At 36.1% G+C, this 27,063-nt stretch overlaps 1 protein-coding gene across 8 annotated transcripts in view; it reads right to left on the reverse strand.

Moving 5' to 3' along the window:
• The window catches only part of RBM26 (RNA binding motif protein 26), a 74,557-nt gene that overhangs the window by 39,410 nt on the left and 8,084 nt on the right, over window positions 1-27,063 (reverse strand). For 5 of the 8 annotated variants that reach the window (XR_008820453.1, XR_008820451.1, XR_008820452.1 and 2 more), the window contains exons 2-14: window positions 21,639-21,757; window positions 20,961-21,097; window positions 19,986-20,074; window positions 18,694-18,932; window positions 16,818-17,078; window positions 13,962-14,201; window positions 12,313-12,480; window positions 11,825-11,965; window positions 10,705-10,816; window positions 9,764-9,923; window positions 8,277-8,441; window positions 4,057-4,188; window positions 2,412-2,483 (exon numbers count right to left, since the gene is read on the reverse strand). Coding sequence is in view for 5 of the 8 variants with exons in the window: in XM_056329872.1 (XP_056185847.1) it covers window positions 2,412-2,483; window positions 4,057-4,188; window positions 8,277-8,441; window positions 9,764-9,923; window positions 10,705-10,816; window positions 11,825-11,965; window positions 12,313-12,480; window positions 13,962-14,201; window positions 16,818-17,078; window positions 18,694-18,932; window positions 19,986-20,074; window positions 20,961-21,097; window positions 21,639-21,757 (2,035 nt within the window). In the remaining 3 variants the exon portion in view is untranslated. The remainder of the gene's footprint in view (window positions 1-2,411; window positions 2,484-4,056; window positions 4,189-8,276; window positions 8,442-9,763; window positions 9,924-10,704; window positions 10,817-11,824; window positions 11,966-12,312; window positions 12,481-13,961; window positions 14,202-16,817; window positions 17,079-18,693; window positions 18,933-19,985; window positions 20,075-20,960; window positions 21,098-21,638; window positions 21,758-27,063) is intronic. The other 3 variants (XM_056329874.1, XM_056329875.1, XM_056329873.1) reach the window with 3 other exon arrangements.

The following is a 27,063-nucleotide window of genomic DNA, read 5'->3' on the forward strand; positions in this document are numbered from 1 at the left end:
AAGGACTTTTTGGCCATGTTAATGTTGAAAAATCCATGGCTAAGTGCTGGAGATAATAGAAGCATGATCTTGTCTACCTTGTTAGCAAATCACAGCAATTATGCCATTGGTATAATTTTCAGGAGTTTAAAAATACTTTATATATATATATGTGGAAAATTAAAAGATGCATGCAGAGTCTATTGGTCACCATGCACTCCATAAAATAAGATACAGTGCCCACCAACAGAAGAATAAAGAGACAGCCAAGAAACATTAGAAAGAAGGAAAAAAACCAGAGATCAGAATAATTTACAACAGGAACGCTTCATATAAAAGCTTTTCACTTTGCTGTGCTATTTACACTATTTCTTCCCATAGTAAAGTATTTTCTAGAGTAGGCAGTGCAGAGAGGAGAGGAAAACAAAAAAAAGCAAAGCATGTTATGGGGTATATTAAAATGCTCTAAGCAGGCCATTATAAAGGAGATTAATAAGTTTTTAAAAGTTTCCTTAAAGCACATTAATATATGCACATCCCAATCATATAGTTCCTATTACAAAGTAGCTTTAGGACAGGCTACATCACAAACCGAGGATCACGTAAAGACAGAAATATTGATACACTCCTTCTGCCCTGAACTGTCTTCAAGGCAGAGTGAACCATGCTTCCTCATCTCTTAATATAAGGACAGGTGCCAAAGCAGATGTATCTGCATCGACTAATACAGAAGAGCAAGAAGCAACACACTGATGTCTTCTAAACCTCTTAGTACTATTCAAGAGAAGGACCAGTGTGAATATCTTCACAATTTCATAAATTGCAAATCCCTATACAGATCTTAAAAAGCCTCACAATGACTGTTTCATCTACTTTTCCTCCTGCTCTTTGGGAAGCATAGCTACATACTCTCTTACTGTAAAGTTTCTGTCAAATCCTGCACTCAGAAGCAAACAAAAATCTAGGACATGACTTCAATGGTTTTGACAGCTGTCAGTCATTTAATGTCTAATGGTTATAGAGCATTATCACTTGCAAACTAAGCAAGGTATTTCCTTGTAAAGGGACTGCAGTAGGTAAAAACAGGTCAAACCAAGTTTCAGAGTCTTGCTAAAATTGCCAAAGGAAACGGCTGCTTCACAGCCAGCCTGTTGATCAGCCCGAGCAGCCCATTAAAATCAAACACTACTATAATACAACAAAGCGGAAAACTATTTTAGCATGAATTCACTCTTTGTAGAAAAGTGCTTCAGGATAACTCAACTCTTACGGAATGCAAAAAGAAAAAAAAGTATTTCCACTCAAGCTGAACCAGACTTCCTATTTCTAAAGTATACAGTATTTATGTAAAACATAGTTCAGGAATACACATTAAGAAATTTATCTGCAACTAATTTAGGGCAACACGAATGCAACTGATCAACTGAACAACAAAATGCAAGCAAGAAGCCAAGATCAATGCATTTAGGTGGACTGCTTGGCTTGAAATGAGTTGGAGACATCCTCTACAATTACAACTCCACATGAAGTATTGTTACCTTTGTATGCCAAGTACACCATAGTATCTTTAGAGTGAATTTTACTTGTCTGATTCCACTAAATGCATTAACTACCATACTGTAAGGGGGCAGGGGGGAAATGCAGTGAATGCTTCATTCATTTCAGGTCACGTAAATTTTCCAACAGAAGAGATATGTACCTAGGCAGAGGAATCTTGTTACCAGGTAAAACTTGTTGCCTTTCTGCCAAAAGTATTCTCAAATGAATGTTATAAACACTGAGGAAGCCTGTCCTCTAAGGTGCTAAATAGATGTGGATTCATGAACTCTGCTACTAAAGTAAGCACATCAACAACTCCATGAAAATTGCAACCACTGAGCAAAATACATAACTCACAACTACAATTCAGACACACCTTTCCCACCTCATCTCTCTTTGTCCTTCCTACACTGATTGATTTCCACTTTTATCTTTCCACAAGTACTGCAGATTTCAGACCAGGTAAGAGAGTAAACATTTACAGCATCACCTCTTTAAGGGACATAAAAGCCCAAAAAAGTTTTTATAGGAAGACTTTTCATAGATTCACATGTAGTGTCAAAACTCATTTATTTTTAAGACTTATTTCTGCATTCTTCTAACAACTCAGGATCCTGGAACATAACTAGTTATTTTCATGACTGAATAAATGGATCCTATTACATTAAAATGAAAAACACAGAATAGCAGCTTCTGTCTTATGTGGTTGTATTCTTATAATAATTTAGCCATCTGCTAAGCTAAGTTTCAATATATTATACTTGATAAAACTAACCTTTAACAAGTAACTATTTGTAGTTCTGAAACAAAATATTGACACAAGGGGGTTTATAATATTATTAATTCTATCAAAATTAAATGTGAGAGAAAGAGAATATGAGACATTCTCTTACCTTTTCAGTTGTTGGAGTAACTGGCTTTGACACAAAACCCAGTCTATCCTTCACAGATAATTTAGTCACATTCTAAAAAAACAAAACAAAATACAGTTCAAATATACTTTATGATTATTTTACTGTTTCCTGTGTAATTTCAAATGTTAGGAATTTAGAAAAAACACATTTAACTGATAAAACCATGGACTTTTGAGAAACAATACAAGAAAATAATATTAAAGCAGCTGATAAAGTGAATTTTAGATACTTGATTTTACAGTTACCATACATCTATAAATAGATTGGATAAGACAAAGATTAATTTGGAATCAAAGATTATGCTTTATATTTTTTGCAAGAAGTCCATGACATGCTAGCTGGCATAGGATCATTTACACAGGCCCTTTTAAATACACTTAACCTTCTTTTTTTTTAAATCTGCTATTTGCAGGTGTCAATTGCAGAAAGTTTTTGTTTGAATTTAAAATACAAATGTTTTCGGAAGTGTGGTAGTCTTCCTTTTCAGAAATAAAACCAAAGTAGTGGCACAATGCTAATAATGAAATACTTTTAACATGATAAAAAACTAAAGGTTATTTCTAATGGGATTAACATGCCAGATCCTATCATTAGTCATATTGGTACTGTGATTGCATTGTTCCTTGTACCAAGGGTTACATACAAATACTGAAAACACCCTTAGATTTAGATGCTGACCATTGGCCTCTAATGATTTTAACCGCTTAACAGATAAAGTACTAAAAAAAGGACAGCTCTTAGTTCTTTGGATAAAACCCAACTTTATTTTGAAATCTGAACACTGCACTTTAAGACAACAATACTGAAATAGTTTCAGAGCCTGCTGGTTTTGGGTTTTCTTTAACCTAAGTAAAAACTATGATACTAAAAATTAAGTACCATGCTTGGGTAAGCATCCTGGTTTCAGCTGGGGTAGTTAATTTTCTTATTAGTAGCTGGTGCATCCCTGTGTTTTGGATTTGGTGTGAGAACAATGTTGATTACACACTGATGTTTTTAGCTGTTGCTATGTAATGTTTACACTAAGTCAAGGAATATTTAGTTTCTGAGGCCTTGCCAGCAAGAGGGCCGGAGAGACACAGGAACTTGGGAGGGGATACAGCTAGAACAGCTGGCTCTGAACTAGCCTAAGAGGTATTCCACACCGTGGTGAGCAGTGGTACTGTGCATCACTGGTTCTCTTTTCTCCCTTCCCTTTGGACTGCACTCCTTCTCCCCTTCTCCCTCCTTTTCACTGTAAGTGCTATTATTATTATTGGTGGTGTTTTTTTTAAAAATTTTATTTCAGTTATTAAATTGTTCTTATCTCAGCCCTCGAGTTTTACATAACTTTCTGATTCTCCTCCCTGTCCCTCTGGGTGACGGGGGAGTGATCAAGTGGCTTCAGGTACTTAGTTACTGGTGGGGGTTAAAACACAACAGTAAGAAAGCCAATTTTCATTGCACTGAGGAAAATTTTAATGTCAAAACACCATTCACAATCAAATGAGATGTACATGTAAGTAGTAAATGTGTACTTGCACTACATGAGTAACTGTAATGTATGAGCATTCATACACTATGTAACCTATTACATGCAAGAAAGAAAAACATGCCAACTGATTTTTTGACAGTCGTAACATACCTGAGTGACTTCTGTGTTGGCACTCTGTGCTTCTGCAGGCTCAATATTACTTGCAGGTACGGGACCTAATCTCTCCTTGACTGATTGTTTCACTACTGGTAAACTAGGTTGCTGAACTAAGGGTTGTATAACCTGTAACAACCCCCCCACACCGCCAAAAAAAAAAGCACATCATTATATTAACAACAAAAGGTTGCTACATATGTAGTTCAATAAATACCCAACGAAATTGCTGTAATGGCATTTAGATTTACATTACTTCCCTTCTATCATTCAAAAGCTTTTTCACTTTTTCACTTGATGGCAAAAATACACAATTCATGATATTTAGGATGTTATACTGGCTATGTAGTGCATACAGCAATAATATCTATTTTGCACTTGTAGCTCACAGAAGTGATCAAACAACTCTGATCTATTTCTATTAATCATGTCTACTCTGACTACCTTAATTTCAACCTTTTAGAACTGAATAAAATGTGATAACCAGTCTTCTGACTCCCTTCAGAAGTCTTTCATCATCAAGCATTTGATTATGGAAAGGCAGAATACAAACTTGTACCATAGAGACTCTTGTTTTTTACAGCAATATGTCACTTTTCATCTCCTACGTATTTAACTTGGAGAAAACAGAAGGAAGGATATGGAGACATGCACTCATGGGGCTGAGGAAAAAGAAAAGAGCAAGCTAATCTTTGAACCTACCATGGATATGCCCTGACAGCTAGCACGTTGCTTTTTTTTTTTCTTTGACAAAAACATTAAACACATTTAAGACCAAAAAACCATGCTTCCAAGCAAGCTTCCTGTCATATTTATGACCCTCAAGAGGTCACCTAATCCATTCCCTCACTCCAGGACAAAGTCAGCTATACGTAAACCATTTACAGTATATACCTATGTAGTTCTTACAAATTTCTAATGAAAGAGGTCCTATCGCTTCTCTAGGCAAAAGTGTTTCAGCATCCCCCAGCATTAGAAAATTTTAATATCTAATGTAAATCTCTTCTGCTGCCTTTAAAGCCCAGTACTTCTTGCTTTTTCTACTACAGACAGATGTAGAGAACACATTATTTCTGATTCTTGGCAGAAGCCTTTTATTTGTGGATTAATTATGGTTGACTCCCACCACTTTTACTAAATACTTCCACTTCTTTCAGGATTTCCACAGTAAGAAATTTCCAAAGTAATCCTGCTGAGGAAACATCAACGCTCAAGAAATTCTGCAGGACCAGATACTAGTGAAGGGGCGACTTAAAAGCCAACTCATTTCTTGTTGAAAAAAATCCAAAAGCCTGTCTTTAGTGCCTGACGGAAAAAAAAAACTGGCCAGAAACCAGTATAAATACAGGTAAAATTCATTCAGCTGCAATTAATTAATACACCAGAAATCTTGATAAAAATTCAAATACATATAGTATGTGAAGTACTGTAAGAAAAGAGCTTCCCTACTACTTGTAGATATGATATCAAATACTGATTTCAATGAAAAGGGAAGAAAAAATTCAGGTTCCTGAAAGGATTATGAATTACAAATACCTGTTTACAGACTGAACAATTTGATAACTGTTAAATTCTGGGATAGAAGAACATGAAAGCGCTGCACTTAAAAGTTTAACTTCCTGTTTAAATTTTTCTTAGCACTGTGTGCCCTCTTTTGCCTGTAACAGACTTCAAACTGCAGTCTCCTCACACAGGCTGAAAAGCTGTTCTTTGTGAAGTGGGAACCCTTAATACTGTCACCTGGTAGCAAGGGGAATTCATTCTCTAACCATCAAGGTTAACTTGCCGAAGGTGGTATGCTGGGAAGCTAGTAACATCACTAAAAACTTAACGCTATTTAAAATTGATATTTTGCAAAATCACAAATATACAGATACTTGTTTGGAAACACACAGTTAATACTCCGAAACTGTTCAAGCTATCCTTCTCAAGAGAGGCAATGTTCCTATGAATGCAATGACATACTCCACTGCCCTCTTCTGGCTGATGAGATGTAAGTTGAGCTTAGAAAATAAATACCATTTTGTGCTGGTTTTGGCTGGGGTAGAGTTAATTTTCTTCATAGTAGCTAGTAAGGGGCTGTGTTTTGGATTTGTGCTGGAAAAAGCGTTGATAACAGGTGAATGTTTACGTTATTGCTGAGCACCACTTACACAGCAGGAAGGCCTTGTCTCTTCCTCACACACCCCACCAGCCAGCAGGCTGCAGGTGCACAAGAAGCTGGGAGGGAACACAGCTGGGACAGCTGACCCCAACTGAGTAAAGGGATATTCCATACCATATGATGTCATGATCAGCAATATAAAGCTGGGGGAAGAAGGAGGAAGGGGGAAACTTTCAGAGTGATGGTTGGTGTTTGTCTTTCCAAGTCACCATTAGGTGTGCTGGATCCCTGCTTTCCTGGGGATGGCTGAACACCTGCCTGCCCATGGGAAGTGGTGAATCAATTCCTTGTTTTGCTTTGCTCACATAGGTGGCTTTTGCTTTACTTATTAAACTGTGTTTATCTCAACCTGTGAGTTTTCTCACTTTTACCCTTGTGATTCTCTCCCCCATCCTCTATGGGGGGAGTGCACAAGTGGCTGCATGGTGCTTAAGGTGCCAGCTGGGGTTAAACCACAACACATTTTGAGTAGCACTAATTCAGATGAAGCATCAAGGAAATTTATAAATTTTAATTCAAAACTCAAATCTAAAGGATGACAACTGAGGAGATGGTGAAATGGGTTTCGTTAAAATTGCATTTTTGTAGATAAAAAGCAGGGCATTTCTTACAAAAGAAAAAGAGGAGGGAAAACTGTTAAAACGCCCTATAGCAGGATTGCTATGGAAAACTGGGTCATTATTTCTGAATGATGATGACATACACCATCCAAAGTAGGAATGTGAAACAGAGCAGCAATTGAAAGAATCCTCTAACAACTCATTTACTCATTATATCAGCATATATAAATAAGCGTTTCTTCTACAGAGCCTGCTTCAGATTTTCTAAGCATAGACTGTGTTGTTCCACAGCAACAGCAAATCCAATAAAGCAGGATACACAAGTATTTAGAAAGACTTGCCACACCATGAGCTAACTGACAAAACTCTCTACTCAATAACCCAGATGACCTCGGAGAATCGAAGCTTCTGCTTATGTTTGAGCAGAGCCACTACTCCTGCTAACAAATCTGATTTGGCTTGCCACAGGTTACAAATCTAAGCTGCACAACAGTAGTTGCTGTTTCATATTCTTAGAAAGTTGCCAGTGCTACTATGCACATGACAACTACCAATAGGTGCTCCACGCAATTCATTCCAAAAATGTGGAATACAACAGCTTAGTTGGAAGGGACCAACTATGACCATCTAGTCCAATGTTGCCTGATCACTTCAGGGCTAACCAGAAGTTAAAACATATTATAAAGGGTATTATCCACATGCCTCTTTAGATACTCCGAGGCTTGGGGCAGCAGCCACCTCTAGCAAGCAGTGTGTGACCACCCTCTCTGTAAAAAAATGCTAATGTTGTCAGAACCTCCCCTGAGGCAGCTTTGAACCATTCCCAGGCATCCTGTCATTGTATGACAGGGACATCAGCACCTTCCTCTCCACTTAAAAATGTAAAATGTCCCTGAACCACTCCCACAAATCAGTCTCTCTAATGCAGCTCTCCTCTTACATTGTTTGCATGTCCTCTCTCTCTACATATATATGCATGTATATTTGTATATACATACAGGTACCTTTATGTAGAACAAATTCTACTGGTACTTTCTATAGCAGTATGCATGCTCAACAGAAAGAGAAAGGAAAGGACTAGATAAAACAAGCACCTTTTGGAAGAAAATAGAGATTATCTTACAAGAAAAATAACTCTGCTGTCTTTCTTCTCCTCAAAGAAAAAGCCTATACCATTTAAAGCAGAATAGATATTACTCAGCAGACAGAAGCATCAATTCTTGCTTCACATGAGATGACAACAGAGTGGAATTTTCTGTAAGTCACAGAAGGGCTTTCTTTAAATACCTTCAGTCTTATCTTGCTAATCAACTCCTGAACTTTGTATCTGAGGTCAAAGAATCTACAATTAAAAGAGTAACTTTTGGAAAAGACTCACATGAAGTGTTCATTATTTCGGAAGTACCTAGTTCACTTTCTGTAAACATTTTTAAAAAATGTTTAAAAGATTGTATCTGACAACATTTTAGATAAAATAGACTTAGACCCTCTACCTTCTGTGTAGTAGTTTGGATTTGTGGTGCACTGCCTTCTCGATGCCAATAAACTTTAATAAAACGATTATTTAATACTGCTTCTGTACTTGATATAGCTTTCTTTGCTTCCTCATGTGTGGCAAACTGAATAAGGGCACCTTCTGGATCACCTTGATATGCAACCTAAGATTTAAAACAGAAGAACAAAACTTACTACATGTAAGATCTTCATTTGTCTCTCAATTATTGTAAAATCATTCATGATTCTGTTAAAAGTGCCTGGTGTCAAGAAGCAACCTTGAGAATAAGCTAACTAACTTTAACAACAGTTAAAAAAACAACGAACCAAACTGAGGTAAAATACATAAACAGTCAAACAGTATTTCTAATTGTAAATAGGAGTACTTTGAAAAGACAAGAGGAAGAATCACTGAAGAAAATTGCTACAAAAAAAACCATGGGTCAGTTAATAAGTGTCCTATCTAGTATCAGAGCTAGACAACAAAGTTAATTTTTGTTTTCCTCCTTTGAGCATTAACACACTATTTTAGACTCTTTCAAAGGACAAAATTACAACTTTGGGAAGAAAAGCATAGCTTGCAATATCTATCTGCACATCAGTCTGCCTCTATATACATCCACACACAATTTTACTTGCCTTACTGAATCGTACTGCCTGCTAATACACCCATATTCTTAGGTAAACTATGGAAAGGCTTAAGAAATATTTAAGAGCAATTAAGAAGGATTTAAATTATCTCCATGTTCAGACAGGCACAGGAGCTTTATTCTGTACAGTATCAGTATGCACAAAACCATTCTATTACACCTCTTCAACCTCTCAGTAAAAACAAGAAAGCATACATAAAATCACAAGCTAACATCTGAGACTTGTTGATAATGATGCCTGATGAAAGATCACACTAAGTAGCTTAGAGACTGGATATAAAATACTGACATAACACATACAGTCTGCAATATGTAACATCAACCTAAATTAGGTCCTAGTTCTTGGTATTTACTTCGTATCTTTAACTGTTTGCTTATTTCTGTTTATATATGTGGGTCACTCAGATACACCACAAAGTAATTATAAGGGACAAACCACCACTACTGTGGGAACAGAACGCAATTATATCACAGGGTTGCTTTCTGGATGAGAAATACAGGTTTTCTGTATTTACAATTTATCTCAGAGACAAAGGGTTTATGAAAAGGGGTGAAGGGAAAAGACTTACAATCAATTTTCAATGTTTTAAACAATGTATCTTAACAGTCTTACCTGTGATGAAAACACTTGTTCAAAACCTAAAAGACTAGAACATTCTATTTCTGCTTCTTCAATGACAATTTCATTAAAAACAATGAGATCATGCTTAAGAAACAAATCAGGAAAATAGTAACAGTTTCAGGGAACCAGTTAAAAAAACAACTGGCATTCTCCTTGCAGTAACTACCTCTATCATTAAGTCAAAGCATACTGCCTTCTCTTTGTTGACTCTTACCTGCAAGTTGACCAAATTTCCAAACTTACTGAAGTGCTCATTAAGTTTGCTGATATTGTTAAGTTCCGGGGGAACTTTTCTCAATTCAAGTTTTGTATTTTCACTCCCAAACTGCACCTTCTTCTGGAAACCTGGACTATTTGTTCTGTTAAAATTTTGCCTGCAACAAATAAAAATCAAGCCAGAAATCCATAGCAAGCTAGCAAAGACAATGTGAAATTACATAGTTTCACAGAAGCATGTGTGTATGAGATACTGAGAGAAAGATCTGTGGACTTAAAAAAAAAAAAGCTATTTAAAAAAAATGTAGAAGAGCACAAGGCACACAAGTTCATACACCTGCAGTCTTCCCCACAGATACTCCCAGCATACTGCAGCACGTAAATCCGTAATTCACGATTATTTGCATGTATCAGTGAGTCCTGATTTCCAACATCTTCAAAAACTATTTCTCTGCTATTCCACAGAATATCCCCACTAACATTTCAAACAACTATTACTTCAAGGCTCTTCTCAGTCCTAGTAATCTCTTAAAATCCCTTCTGACCTTTTATCACCCCAGGTATATCTGGACACTAAGCGCTTCACCCTCTATTTTCTGTCAGTTAAATACTTGGCAACTCAAACCAAAATAGCGATGATACAATTCACATTTCAAAACTAAAATCAGTCATCTCTAACGAACAACCCACTGCAGCTTCGCTGAGATCATTCCAGCTCTCAAAGAGTAGATCGTGGTATCATCCAAAGCAACTTCGGCTACCTCTGTACTGCCTTTAAGAGAAGATAGTCAAATACAGATCACTCTATAGTGTGATTTTAGTACAACTCACAGTTTAACTTGCTTACAGTTTATATAGATTTCTGTGTATTTCAAATTACAGGAAAGAGCTTCATAGAATTCCAACTATTAAGCCAACCTTGTGTTAATGATCACTCACTTGTCAAACCAAGTCTTCTTTGTAGGAACTCCACCATCCCCTGCACCAATTGTTCTTTTCCTGGATTCAGCATCTACCACTATTCTCATACTATTTTTATTAGGAGGTTTTTCTGTAAACAGATGAAAAGATTTCACAATATTTTTTGTATTTTCTGTGTATAGTAAAAAGGTATTCTGCTCACGCTGAATTTGCATTGAAAAGCACAATTGTTTCATTTTGAAATTACTATGATCCTTGTTTCAACAGAATCAAATCTTGGTCACAGACTTTTCTCCTTTACTATCAATAGATGCTGATCAATAGTGACAGATCAAAATAGCTAATAGCTTTCATTTTGTCACAGTAACATCACACAAGGAAAACAAAAGAGGTGTGACAGAAGGCATCTGCCTCAAGATGACTACACTCACTGATTCACGATGTCCTGTACAATACTCTGAGGCTCACACTATTTAACATCTCTATTCTACTATTAGATCACACACATAAAAATGCTCATGATAGGAAAGTTACAGTACTCCAGAGCACTAACACCTAGGAGCAAGATTTAGGGATAGGGTGGGAGAGGAGTGGCTCTTGCTGAAGAACAGGAATCATATTGAGGGACTCCTCACTGAAAATACACCAACAGAAACATATTAAGATTAAATACAAATACATACAAATGTAAACAAAACCACATAAAAAAATTGGTTTATTCCTCTTCTCATTTTGTATGCTGCTGCTACTGCTTCTCAGGGCCACAGGAATTATGAAGTTAAGATTACTCATATGTAACTGTCTGCCACCAGATAAAAATGGCTTCCTCCTTTCTGCAGCAAAAATCATCCTAAGATTCTGTTACAGCAACATTAACTTTTTTCTGTATAAAAGATATACTAAGTGACCAGTTATTACACCTAAGTGTAAACTGTGCAATGCTCCATCAAGAGATTTCATTTTACCTGTGAAAATGCACACACAAAGCAACTATGAGCATAAATTAAAAGTTTCCTTAATTTCGAAAGATTTTACAAATTGTAATGTTTTCCAGCATTACATCAACCTGAAAACTGCCTCAACCTGAATTACGTAAGAAACCCAGCTAAACTAAGCAAGTGTAGCTTTGAGAGCATACCTCTGGGTGGTAGATCCATATCACCTGATGTGAGTCCTATCAAATTTGGTCTTTGGGCATGTACTCTATGTCTATACATAGGTCTTGAAGTATTTGTTATACTTGGAGCTTCTGGATTATAGCCATCTGTGTCATACGTTTCTGGTAAGAAAGAAATTGTCTAATTAAAATAAATTGCAGTTGAAACTCCTAAGGTTTCAAATATAATATTTAATTACAAGATACAGTTACAATGAAGAGTTGTATAACAACTATCCTAAAAAAATGCCATGCCAAGATTTCTGCTTAAACACAATGAGAATATTAGTTCACAGTCAAGATTCATGCTTTACATTCACATTTTATTTCTGTCCTAAACTAAATCAGAAATAAAAGTGTTAAATTACTGTCACAGGCTAAATTATGCCAACTTATTCTCCCAAACTATGAAATTATAATCTCTAAAAAGTACAGTATAATATGAATCAATGTTATTCTATTTAGCAAACCTTGTGGGCAAAGCCTCAGTACTACACCTGCTGTAAAAAGAGAGGGTGGAGCAGGAGGCGGCTGGTGATGAATACCCGTTGTAACAACAGTAGGAACTGAGCTAGTTGCTGAGTTTGGGGGGGCATCCATGCCAGCAGGCTGCAATGGAGGAAGTGGAGGGGGTGGTCCTGTCAAAAACAAAGGAAAACACTGCATTAATGTATTATCCACTAGATTACATTACACTCAACTCGTATGGAAATGGATCTGAAATGTTTTTAAGGCTATTTAAAATAAAAGGGGTGAGAGGTATGTATACAGACAAGATAATGTACTATTCATTCATATGAAACCACCCCTACCAGCAAATGACTCCAAACTTAACACTACAGAGAAAAGCATTTGAATAGTTTAACACTTCTCCAAACACCTTCTTTCTATATGGACAACTTAATTGCTAACCCAGTATTTATCTTCACTAACAGATCTTTAATGCTTTATAAATGCCTCTCAAAGAAACAAGATTATTTTTAAATAGTCTGTAAGAAAAAGATTCTGTGATAATAACTAACTTGACCAAAATTGCGTTTCCAAACGTCCAAGAAACAATCTACAACTCTGGTGGAAAAATCAAAGGAATCCTTCTTAAAACTGAGGGATTTGGTTGGATGGTTTGATATTTTTTTTGTTTTGTTGGGGTTTTTTGTTTACAACAGGTAACATGTCACTTTCAAAAGGGACAGTCAAGCCTGACCCTGAATGTAATCACTGGCCAAACCATGTTTTGGAAAAAGATACAAAGTAAGATATTTGAACTTTCCACACAGATCTGGAAATCCTATGTCTGGCAGAACTCATCATCCCAGCAATACAGTTATTCTCTATACTAAGTGACATAAACCCATTCAGATCTTACTCAAATATACTATCAACTGGAAGTGAAAACAGTTTAAGAAACTTCCAAGCAATATCAAATATATATTTTTCTTGAATAATTTTACCAAGTGGGACATCTAATTTAATAAAAAAAGAGAAAGAAATACACACATAAAGCTAACGTAACAGTTCTTAAACCACACAAGGGAACTGAATACTAAACTGCTATTTTATAAACGAGAGCCAGGAACACAAGTCTTCATATCATTTGTAGTGCCTCAGCCAAAGTCCTTTCCAATGAAAGAGTGAACAAGCTGGAGATTTTTCTTTCTTGGCTACTTTACAAGCTTACTTTCAAAATTAATCACAAGTGACATTTTCAGGTGTAAATTTGATGTAGTCATGAATTTTCTAACTTTATTATTACAAATTAAATGCCAAATATCTGTTGTTTCCAGTATCTTCCCCTCTTCTCTAACAGCAGTGTTGCACAACTTCTATAAAACTGAAGGAATTGAGTTTTGCCATGCCATACTTTTGCTTAAACACAATTAAAATATTATTGCATGTTCAAGATTCACATTTAACATGAAAATTTTACAACCACCAACTCTGCAACAATTACTATTAAAAAAAAAAAAAGAGTAATTCTGGGGTAAGCTATGTCATTGTAGAGCACACTACAACTTTCTAAAATATAGCTGGCAGTCTTAAAACAGCTTTTTGCGCTGTATACAACCCAAGTAACATTGAGGCTTTTCTACTAAAAAATGAGATTTATTTTTTTAATTACCTGTTACAGGTGGAAGGCTAGGTGGTAAGGGGCCTGGTGGTGGTACTGGAGGTCTAAGATTAACAGGAGGAGGGCTCAGAATTGGTGGAGGGGGAGGAAGTCCAGGAGGAGGTGGTCCTTCAACAACAGGGGGTTGTGCTGGAAAAGGCAGAATGCCAGGAAGATTCACATCTTCTACCACTACTGGGTCGCTTCCATGATCAAAAGGGCACATGTCTCCTCTCATACAGAAACCCTTTTCTGAAACATCAAATCCAAAAAAGAATTGTTAGTATTCAACAGCTGTAGTTTGATTCAGAGTAGATATGAGACATTCTACAGGTAATGCAGCGGTCGGTATATTAAGAGCTTCACATACCAGCAGAAATTTACATTAGAAAATGAAATTGACCATTTAACTCTATTTTTAACAGTCCAGCAGAATAAATACAGGAGTTAAGACTTTCTTCTTGAAGAATTAATTCTGCACTGAATCGTAACAAACTGTGAAAGCAAAGAATAAAATCTAGATGTCATCACAGTAAACAAACCCAGTGTTTCTAAGTAAAAAGTGTAGATACCAGGATTGAGAAACCCCTATTAAAGTTGGAATGTATAAGATTAACTTCTAACATGAGAAAATTCAATTCTTTTCTGTCTCTTGCAATTATTTCAGGAAGAATTAGAATATTCTTCCAGTTTAATGCAATCATGTAAGATCAAAAATTCTGTTACTTACATATATATATACGTATGTAAATATAAAATACACACATATAAATAAAAATGAACACACATCCAATTATTTTCTTTTACATGCAAGCAAAACATTGAAGTAGGTCCAGAGGAGGGCCACAAAAACATGATCAGAAGGCTGGAATACCTCTCCTACCTATGAGGGAAAGCTGAGAGAATTGAGGTTGCTCAGCCTGGAGAAGAGAAGGCTCTCAGAAGACTTTATTGCAGCCTTGCAGTACTTAAAGGGGGGCTTTTATAAGAAAGATGGGGCCTGCTGCGATACGACAAAAGGTAACTGTTTTAAACTGAATGAGGGTAGATTCAGATTAGATTTAAGGAAGAAATTCTTTACTGTGAGGATGGTGAAACACTGGAACAAGTTGCCCAGAGAGGCTGCAGATGCCTCATTCCTGGAAATATTCAAGGTCAGGCTGGACAGGGCTCTGAGCAACCTCATCTAGTTGAAGATTTTCCTCAGTGCAGGGGGGGTGGACTAGATGAATCTTTTAAGGTCCCTTCCAATGCAAACCATTCTACAATTTCCTGTTTAGCAACAGATCCCACAAAACCACCAATAAAATTCAATTAATATGGGGGAAAAGTTCAAAACATCCTCTAGTAAAACAGGAAGAAAGCTAAGTGTCCACTTCCTCAAAACATGATGCAGAAAAGCAGTCTGCTTTACCTTATCTTCAGGAAGAGTTACAGAACATATAAATTGTAACATTAAGGAAAACCAGAAGTTCTGCAGAGGGTCAAATAGAAAACATGAAAGTACAGATAGGAAGAGCCATATGTGGGAACCAGCTTGCCATTGAAGAGGTGAGCTTAATAAATTTGGAAGACACGAAAAAGCCATGAGAAAAGCAAATGGAAGAGACACCTACTGAGAGATTTTAGTAACACACAGAAACATAGGGAAAAAAACCCAAACAAAAAGTAAACATTTGAGGACAACTGTATCACAATTTTCAAACACCCTACAACTTGCTTCATACTCAGAAACTGGAAATAAGGCTGCTATTGAAGACAGACTGTTATAGGCACAAAGTCCCAGTGTCATGCCTGGAGATGTTATTTCAGAAGTATACTAGCCTGCACGTTTCATTCCTTTCTAAGAGATCTGTACAGTTGGGAGCATGACACAACATTCTGCTGCTCAGCTTGCATCAGAAGATAATTCCACAACAAAACTACACTTTTACAACTCTACCTGCTCCACAATATTGCTGTGATGTATACTGGCAAATCTGTTCCTCACAAGTACAAGTCTGCCAACACTTCAGAGCTCGTTACTTTAAAAAAAAAATTTCTAATCAGAGTTCTGAACGTAAACTGGCCTACATCCTGAACTTGTCCCTGTGGTATACAACAACAACAAAAAAACTAAAAAAAAAAAAAACTACAGGGGAAATTTAATCTCTTCCAAGCTAACAGGTTGACTGGCTGAACTTAGCTAAGACGCTGCCAACTGCAGCAGCCTCTTGTGTGGACTTTGGCACAAGACATGCAAAATGAAACCTTAAGACACAAATAAGCACAAAACCCCACCCAATTTTAAGCAACAGCTACACAGAAAAAATAGGTTAACATAAGCATGGGAAATTGCAGTTCTAGAACTTTCTAGTTAAAAATTATCTTAGATAGGATGTAATAAAAAAAAAAGATGAGGTCAGTAAGGTGCTAATCATGGTTGAAACCATCAAATACAGTATTCGGCTTGAACAAGACAAAATCTGGGTAAAATTAGATTTTTTAATAACTTTAAATACAATTATAAAATATATTTCATTTAATCAACTATTCATTATTTGAAACAAATATAATTATTATACACATTTAATCATATATCATGCATATTAATCATTATATAATTATATGCATTGTATTGCAAATATAAATTAAAATGTCCTTTTTATTTATGAATTAAATATTAATATATCATTATATATATTAAATACACTATTTTTCAATCTAAGTCAATAAAAAGCGGGATAAAATTTGCATTCAAGAATTGTGTAGTGGAAAGAAAAAAACAGTAAGAGAGGAGATCAGGAGAAGAAAGGAAAACTACCTCAACCTTTTCAGAAAGTGGCTGATCATAGCTGCTGGAAGCAATTAAAAAAAATACAGACTTACCATCATAATCTCTACAGCGCTTCTTTGGCAGCGGAGGTCTTCCATAGGAGTTGTGGTCCAGCTGCTCTTCATGGAACTCTGACCAGCTTTCAGTAGTGTTATTTCCATGATGAGCAGGAGCAATAACAGTAATAGTGCTGCTCAGCGTAGGGACAGGGTAGTGGCTGGACGAAATATTTGTCACAGAAGAAACTGGAGTATAATTGTTCTCTAATGGATCTGTTCTATCCATATCATATTTTGGCTTTCCCAAATCCCTTTCTGTTAATATTGGGAGAGAAAAAAAAAAAAAGTTATATTGGATGATTCTTTCTGCACATTTTCACCACAAGCAGCCATCAACCTGTGTTAAGTATCTTTATTCCACATCAACTCAAAACATGAAAATCATAACTGGAAAGTCTACAGGTTGCCCAGAGTGCCTGTAGAGTCTCTACTGTTGGAGCTATGTATAATAACCCAACTAGACAGGGTCCTGAGCAACCTGCTCCAGTTTATCTCTTTGAGAAGGGATGGTGGACTACATGACTGTCAGAGGTCTCTTCCAACCTCAACTATTCCATGATTCTACATTCCAAAGGTTTAATCAGAAAAATAATAATCTTACAAGTACATAATCAGCCACTGGGGTATTTCAGTAACAGCTATACCCACAGCAAAGCAGAAACCCTACCTAACTGCAGAGTACATCTTCTGTAGTGATGCATATATTTTAAGAACTTCAGATGGAAAGTTAATTCTTTAAGTTATTGTATTAGTTATTCAGCACTAACATGACGTTTTATTATGAATACATGCAAACTATTCTCTGAATTTTCTAATAACACCATCAAATAAACAGTAAGTATCCAGATTAAGACAAAAGTGTTGTTTTATGAAGTAAGTTGGTAGACTCAAATAACCTCGCATTAAAGCAATACTAATAAAAATGTCTTAAAAGAAGGCAGGTAAGTGTAGGTAAGACAGGTTTTTCTTAATGTGCTTAGAAAAATAAAGATTTCACTATATTTTCTATATTTCCACTGCAATTTATGTAAAATAATCCTTAATTTAAGATTTAATCACAGTATAATCTTTCAGTTAAACTGCTGCATGCTGTTCAACTTGCTTGTTCATAAGTCGTTTGTAAAGTATCTGCTAACATAATTTCAGGAACTCTATTCCTACTTTTAAGGCTGAGTTAACTAGGCCCATTCTACAGGAAAAAAAATAATACACAGGAGACTTAAACCAGACTACTTTTACCTCTACATTGTCTAAGACAGGCTAAAGATATGAAGTGACTCTCAATGCTCTTGTCCAATTTATCAGTAACAGCTACTGGGGGGAAAAGCATTCCTTTCAGATGAATAAACAGCTTTGTTTTTAAAGAAGTTTGACAAACTACTGTACTGAAGTTTTAAGGCTTACAGATATGTGTGCAAATGCAAATATTTACCGTAGTAATTTCAGCTTCTCCCTATGACACCAAGTAGGGGACAAGACAAAAAGAACACAACTATACTGTTCTGTTTGACAAGTCATTTGCTGCCAAACAGGTAATTTCTGCCAGTTCTACCTCTGTAGATGGGTATTAATTTCTGTATCTTCCCAAACCAGATTCTGAGTTCCTAAAATGTAATGAAATGCAATTAACTCTTGACTTTTCTGCCTCTCTTGTAATACTGCTTAGAAGTGGCCAAGACAGTCAAAGGCATTAGAGAAGAATGGTGGGAAAGAGGGCAAAACAAGCACTGAAAACATAATCACATAACCCTTATTTCCACAGAAAAGCAAGCTATATTTGAACAAAGAAACAAGAACAATAGAGGAAATCTTGGTACATGTTGAACATAGTGTTTAAGTTTAGTGTCTAAATTTTGTAGGAAACATTCACCGTATTTTAGAGACCAACTGTTGGTACCTCTGCTTCGTGTTCTGCTCCGGCTTCTGCTCCGGTCTCTATCTCGGTCCCGCAACCTCTCTTTGCTCCAACTTCTACTTCGACTCCTGCTGTAGCTCCGACTCCTCCCTCTTCTTCTGTTGTATCGATCCCTATAAGAATCTCTTCTGGGAGGATTTCGGTCATAATCTCTCTTCCGAGAACGTTCATCTTTTTTCCTTTCATCACGGCTTCTAAACATGTAATTTTGTAAGTTAATTACAAGAACTATGAAGCCATAATTTAAAACTTGAACTACCATTAAAAACCTTAAGAAATGGCAATGAAAATTAGAGAAAAGCTACAAATGGAATTTAACTATGGCCCTTGCTTTCTTCTCAGAATATCTGAAAAATTATTTTATTTGGTTTACATAGTTTAATTTTACCATGCATAAGATTTTAAAACATACATAAAATTCTGCTTCTGCCTAATACCACACCTTCCCCAAGCTGGAAACAACAAAAAGGTGACAGTTACTGAAGGCTTCTAAATTAAAATTCACAGAATCACAGAAGAGTCAGGGCTGGAAAGGACCTCTGGAGATCACCTAGTCCAACCCCCTGCTAAAACAGGTTCACCTCAATCAGGTTGCAGAGTTGCATTGAGGCAGATTCTGATGTCTCCAGAGGAGACTCCAACAGCCTCTCTGGGCAGCCTGTTCCAGTGCTCTGGTCACCCTCAAAGTAAAGAAGTTTTTCCCCATATTCAGAAGAAACTTCTTGTGTTTCAGTTTGTGCCCACTGCCCCTTGTCCTGTCACTGGGCAGTACTGAAAAGAGCCTGGCCCCATCCCCTTGACACTCCCCCTTAAGATATTTATAGACTTTGATAAGATCCCCTCCTCTCAGTCTTCTCCAGGCTAAACAGGCCCAGCTCTCTCAGCCTTTCCTCATAACAGAGATGCTCCAAGTCCCCTAACCACCTCCACAGCCCTCTGCTGGACCTTCTCCAGTAGTTCCCTGTCTCTCTCATCACAGTCCAACCTCAATACCAAGCAGTGAGTGTTTTAATATAAACCACAGATCTAACATAAAAATTAATCATGAAATTCAAATGTGATAGCTGTGCACAACTGTTTACACTGTCACTTACACAGCTGCCATTTAACTACATATGCATAAAAGCAATAAAAGTCTTATTTTTAGGCTTTTTAGGTGACCATACAGAAAGAAAATAATCTAGTAACACATAAAAATCCAAATCCATCTACTGATACAATACGAGAGGTTAAACAAATGGTATTACCTGGTATCTCTGTAGCGAGAACTTGACTGAGGAGGGCTGTGATTTAGTCTTCTAGAAAACTTTTTCTCTCGCTCTTCCTCTTTAACTATCTGAATTTAAAGTATGTACATTAGATCAAAACACATCTACACTATAATGGAGACGTCTGCACAATCAAATAAAACCAAACAACTCAAAAGGCTGAGAAAAGTCAGCAGTAACACTGAAAACTGAAACAACATTTTTGCATCTAATGCAATTAGAAAATCTTCATAACATATTAGATTTCTATTTCTAGGAATAATCAAAGCATGGGTTGGGAGACAATAAAGCAGAATAAGCAATCCTTATAGTGCTGCACTGAAAACACATCTGTTATGTCTACAGGTAGACAAAAATCCATACTACGGTGCAGTGACACATCTGGGAAGACATGAATATTCAACAACTGACACATAAGGTCTTTTCTTCAATCAGCAGATTAGCTGGTTCAGATCACAGTTAAACACTTTCACACAGCCAAACCTAGGCTGCTGTTGAAAAGGACAAATCTACTCTTCTGCCTCAAAGAACAATATAAACACTTCTGTTGGAATAAGGATGTTATCTGGGTAAAGCCATTGGAGGAATGAGGACTGCCATTTGGAATGGCAGGCTGGATTTATGCTGAATTCAACAGCAGCATAATTACAACAGCAATCCTGAGTAAAGAACCAATGTAGGTGACACTGCAACTCCTACACTACTCAATAACTTTATTTACATTTGCTGAGTCAGAACTGCTTTGGTTTAGCTTTGAAGCACCCACTTACATTTAGAAAAATTGTGCAGCAGTACTCAACATACCAGGCAAAAATCTTCTGACATTTTAATGCTGTAGTGTAAGTTTGGGGACTATTTATAGTAAAAAAAATTAACATGATGAAGTTGAATCACATAAGCAAACTATAGGAATGAGGAAAAAAGACACACATTTAAAATAAAATCAATGCTTACCTCTTCCTTTTTTGTCTCTTTTTCTTGGTGCTGAAAAAATTCTACTTTTAGACTTCCTGATGATGGCTGCTCTGGTGGAGGTAGATAGCTTTTTGTATTCACAGCATCAAACAGTTTTTCCACAAATATCTGAGTTTCTAAAAGTAAAGAGTGTACAAATATCCGTCATTCAAAATGTCAGTTATCCCATTTAAAAACAAGTAATTAAAAAAAACCTACCCAACATTCACCAAATAGTTAAAACAACCAAGAGTATTTTTTAAATACTCTGATGCTAATTTTGTATTTAAAAAGAACATTTACAGAGTCAAGAAACATGTCAATAATGACATTTCACAAAGGTTTTAAATTCTTGAATTATTTAATGTCTCTTAATAAAACAGCTGAGAAAATATTACTGGAATATATCTGTACAGAGCTCTAGTACTTCTAATCCTGGCAATAAACTCTTCAACATGCATAATTTTCTTCCAGGAATACCAACCGACACAAAACATATACCTGATATATGCATACACCCATTTTTTAGAACAAATTACTTTAGCAAAATTGGATTACAAACTTCAAAGTAACAAAGCTAGAGGGATAAATGCGCGATTCTGTGGTAAAAGATTGTTTAAATGAATTAAAACAAGATAGACTTTTCACTCAAGCTTAACTGTTTTAGAAAGACCATACCTTTCTGAAGAAATACATCCAGCTGATCAACACACAATGCCTTCAGTTCCTTTTCACTTTTATCCTTCTTTACCAATGCCAGAACATATTTAGCTAGGGCAGATGGATCTGCATCACATCTACAAAGATTAATAAAAAAACAAAACCAAACAAAAAAAACCAAAACCAAACAATTAAAATACAGAAGTTAATGTCTGAAACTGGTATGACCAATACATACAGGGGACCAAAACATTTCCTACCCAAGTAACTGAAAAACACTGAGGGGTATTTTTTAAGACACAGTTCAGATTCGTAAGATTGCCGAGTATAACCTTTCTTCTCCAGAAAAGAATTGCCTAGGATATTTCCAAACAATATTGCACAGAGCGCCTCATAGCAAACTAGAACAAACTATTCAAAAAGAAACCGCCTCAACTGCCTAATAGCCTTAAAAAAATTGCAAACACAACAAATAGTCCCATAATTTTCCCATGATGAAATCAGTAATTCCGAGTGTAACACTAAGTGACTATTAACATGGAAAAGTCAGTCTACCTAATTACAAATGAATACAGCGACACAGAACTGATCTAACTACTACCTACATATGAACATGATAAAAAGCAAGATTAACTGAACAAACTTAATTTTGAATGAAAGGAAATGTAGGAGATCACTATCCATTTTAGGTATCTAAATTCAATCCACAATTAAGTACTGAGCACTTCAGCATAGATGCCGATGGTCTCATGCACATCAACAAAGAACTGTGTAAACTCTATGTCCACACTAAAGTGGAACATTATTCAACGTAACTGATACAATTTTATTACAATGTTTCACAAACAGTAATCTACAATGAGCTTTGTAGTAGGGTAGTAGAGTAAAACCTGCAAAAGCAAATGAGAATACTGCAGGAAAACATGTCATACTTCTTAATTCAAAGTCAGTAACTAATGAAATGGTGAGATGCTGTTTTTTCAGGCAGAACAAGATTTTCTTAAACCATTTAATCCCATTATTTCGCATAGACAAAAGAAAGACCTCAGACCCCACAAAACTAGGCAAGATTTAACACATGGGCACTGGTCATGTGTTAAGACACTGGACAGCTAGCTTGTTCGGGTGGTGATCAAAGTTAATACTACTGTTTTAAAGAACTACAAGAAGAAAGCAAAATTCACTGTACATTCTCTCTAACAAAAGCAGCTGAGAAATAAGTAAAATTAAACTGTGGTCATGGGGTTGCACTGAATTTGAGTATCAAACAGCAGTTCCCAATCTCTTCCACATTAAAACAAATGAAATTTCAGTTCTGAAGCTTTATGATGAATCCGAATGTTGATCATTTAAATGACATGTATTTCAGTCACTGGACAGAAGAAACCAAATCCATCACCATATCACACTACCTAATTCTTCTCCCCAAAGAAACTATCTCCTGCACAGCAAGCAACATCCTCTATGCAAACATATCCACTAAGCAAACGAAGCAGATCTGTTGGCAGCCGTCCTCAGGAGATCTTCTGGATAGCCTGGGCCCAGCACAAACTGCCCTGAAGTTAAAAGGTCACAGCTTCAAACATAACTTAGCATCAAACGAAACATGGCATCCTCCAGAAAGCCAGCAATAGCAGAATTTCATGCTGTAAAAGCAACTTGAGCAGCTAGGGGACACAACACAGTATTCTGCGTTAGTCTGCATTATTTATAGATAGAGGAGATGGGAGTTCACAATCAGTCTACATTACAGAAGAACCTTCACACTACACTGACAAAATGCAAATATATGCCATTAATTGAAAAACAGACTGCACACCAATTGAAAATGCTTCAGAAATGTTTTCCTTTAACTATCACATCTGGTTTGCCCTCGTTCAGATTTAACAATCCTTTATCCAGAAGAAAATGCTGTCCAAGCACCAAGTCATCTTGGAAGCAGGCACATAACATCTCCGACTGCAAGACTGGTAGGTCTGCAGTCTGTTCTATGCTGCTAGCACCTGAGCACATCATCCAAGCAGATTATCTGAAAGCCACATGTTGAAGAGTGTTCATCATAGGCTGCAATGAGGGTTTTCTCAATGTCTGAATTTGCAAAGATATTTTTTTCTTTTACTGTCACTTAATGCAACTTCAGTGTCACTAAAGGATATTTTCAGTCCTCTCCAGTTTCAAGCAGAATCGTGCCTCAAAGTCACTGTGCTATTTTCATATTATCTATCTACAGTCATAACAGGAAAACAATTGGGAGGGACAGAACAATTTTCATATGATAATCCTCAATTATTTTCTTCTCCTTTCTATTCTCCACAAAAATAAAATAAAGTTACTAGCTGAATTTTTTTAATCAATTTCCACAAATTTGGTTCTCATCTAATAATACAAACAGTCAGCTGTCACTGTTCAAAATCTGCTACAACTGATTTAAATGACAACACATGGACTCAATATTTAGTGGGGGAAAACCAAGTAAAAGAAAATAAAAAAACCCCAAGAGTCAGTCTAGAAGGTAAAACCCCACTGCTGTTAGCTACTGCAACATACTACTGTAGGAGCTGGAGAATTCAAGTAACTATACAACACCCTCATATTCAGTTTAATTGACTACTCTGTCATAAGCAGGGCAGAAAATGGAAAAATCTTGTCTGGAAAGCCACCTAGACTCCAAAAGATGTAACAAACAAAAAAACCCCAAAACATACAAAACCCGAAGAAATAAAAACGTTTAAAAATTAACAAATGAATTAGTGCTTTCACGCCTCCCTGTCATAGTGATTTTGGAAATCTTAACAATATAGTCTGTCCCAGAATGTCTTCAGAATTTGAATCCATCCACCTAACTCCAAGATACTCTCAAGAAACTACCCTCAATAAAAGTGTACATAAATGTACTTCTAGTTTCCAAAACACAGAATCAATTTCTCCTGTGGCACCATCTTCGCATTTATCACTCTGTATGCAATACAACCACATATGAACAATGCAAAACAATCATAGTGAACTCTCTTACTATTATTCAATATGTAACTGTAGAAATTCCCCTGTACACAACAGGTAGAACTTACATGCTTTCAAGTTAAAACTGTATTTACTTTGGTTATTCGACAAATACTGTATTTTGAGAATACTAGGAGATTAATTACTTCAAACTGATGCTAACTAAGCTATAATGAACACAACACATTTTGTGGAAAAGTGAGACGGAGAAAGTGTTTTTGTAAACTGACAGTATGATTTTATGTGATTTCACTTTTTGAAATTAAACTGCAAATGATCTTCACGCAGCTGAAAGTTGACTTCTTTTTTCATGTACTGCTTGAAACAGAAGTCTCCTCTTTTATATCTGCTGTTCAAGGGTTGATCACAAACAAATGATGTTTTCTCCGCACTACTATGAAGACCATGCTTGTTTCTGCAGCTAGTACTTTAGACAGCTTTAACATCATAGCCTGATGTTTTACTGCATTTCAGAATTACAAAATGCTTTGGGATTTTTGGGTGGGGTTTTTTTTGTTTGTTAAGATGCTGCTAAAATTAAACTGCCAGCAACCTGAAGTTGTGGAAGAGAGTAACTGGTCTCACGAAGAAAAAAGTGAATTTAAACTTTACAGAACTGCGAATACAGGAGGTTTTAATGAAAAATTCTGTTATTTATAGCTATTAAGAGTTCTGGATATTACCATTAACGATTTGGGAGAGCGCTGCTTTTTTTAAAGCAGTTCCTATCTACTTTTTCACTCAAACTGAATTCCGAATTGCTGTGTATAAATTCTCCATTCTTTGGTTTAGTGAAAATCTGCTGGTTTGGATTATAGGGGCCTTGAGTTTTTCTGAAAAACAAGTTCTTATGTTCTGTAGTTTCACAGTATTTTCTTACAGAATAGCAGCCTTTGTGTGTGAATAATATGCAATATGCTTGCTGTATCTTTGTGCTTACATGGATTTTTCCCCCATAAGGCTAGCTTTATCAGTTTTTCTACACCTCTGTCTTCTGTTCTATGCTTTTATAATCAGCATGACTTTATTAGTGATGCCACTTCAAAGAAAACAGGAAAGGCACCCATGCTAATAGCAGCAAACAGACTGTGAAGCACAAGGATTTATGATGCTACATATCATGCTATATTCTACCAGATTGTAAGATTAATAGAAAAAGGTCCTGAACTGGCAATTCAGAAAAGTGAGAAAAATCAGAATACCACCTACACATTTCAAATAATCTAAGTTGCATTCAAAATTAAAAACTATATTTAAATTCTAGTGTTGACTGAACAATACATAATTTCAATTGTTAGATGCAGGTTTGAATCCTCAGCTCAACTTGAATACAGTGTGGTACACCACAGACCTGTGCATAAATGGAATCTGTGCATTAAAAGTGTGACAGAAGTTTATGTCTAAACTTCATTCTTATGCTAAAACTGGACTAATGTTCACATGCATTGAAACATGGAAAACATTTCTCAGCTCTGAATCCCACCATTTACATCCTCTCGACTTTTTGTAGTCATGTGTTGCAGGCAGTAATAAATTTCCCCCCATTTTCTTTTTTCAGGTTTTCTTTAACAAACAAAAAACAGTTGGCACAAGGAATTTTAACTCACTTCCACTGCAGCAAGTTCATCCAAGTGCCTGCTACAATTAAACACCACAGCATGCTTTTTTACACCCATTTTCTGAATATATGATCCTACCTAGTAAACCTAAATGTTTTTTACATCTAGTCAGGCTTTTTCTGCAGAATCCGTACTCTGATATCAGTCAGAGAATATGCAGTGTCTACTGCTTTGTATTAAACAAGGGAGATTGCTCCTGTAATCCTGCTTTAATATACAGGCACAGATGGAAGAATCCTCTTGCTAGAGCTCTGTATGTTCTTCAGAGAATGATCTGGATACCTCCAACTGCTAACCACCAGAGAAAAGCTTCAAAAAGGAAAGGAACACCCAATCATGTATTTTTTTCAACTGCAGGAGCAAGAACTCACAATTGCAACAAGCCTCACAGGAAAGTTCAAAATCTTGTTTCTGATCTCATCTGGTTTTGGCGTCATTATTTACCATTTCAAATAAAGCAAATAAGGCAGAAGAGGAAAGCTGAAGTTGTTAGAGTAAGTTTAAGCTTTAAGGAACGTTTGGGAAAGGGGAAAGTAATTTGGCTGAAGAAGACTCACTTCTCTGTAGTCTTTTTTATTATTATTACTTGAATACTTTGCAATTCATTAAATATCATTCAATCTATCCATTTCCAGTACTCGGATTTAAATATTCTAAAATAAAAAGTACTAAACATGTTCCGAGAACCCAGTTTGACTTTTAAGGTTGATGCCTGATGTTGATCATAACTTAAAAATGCAGTCAATGTGGAACACCTATTAAAGTTTTTTCACAAAAAAAATCTTAACTGGTGTAGCTGTACATAAAAATCCCCTTATTAACAA

Source organism: Falco biarmicus, chromosome 2, assembly GCF_023638135.1.
Source record: "Falco biarmicus isolate bFalBia1 chromosome 2, bFalBia1.pri, whole genome shotgun sequence".
NCBI lineage: Eukaryota > Metazoa > Chordata > Aves > Falconiformes > Falconidae > Falco > Falco biarmicus.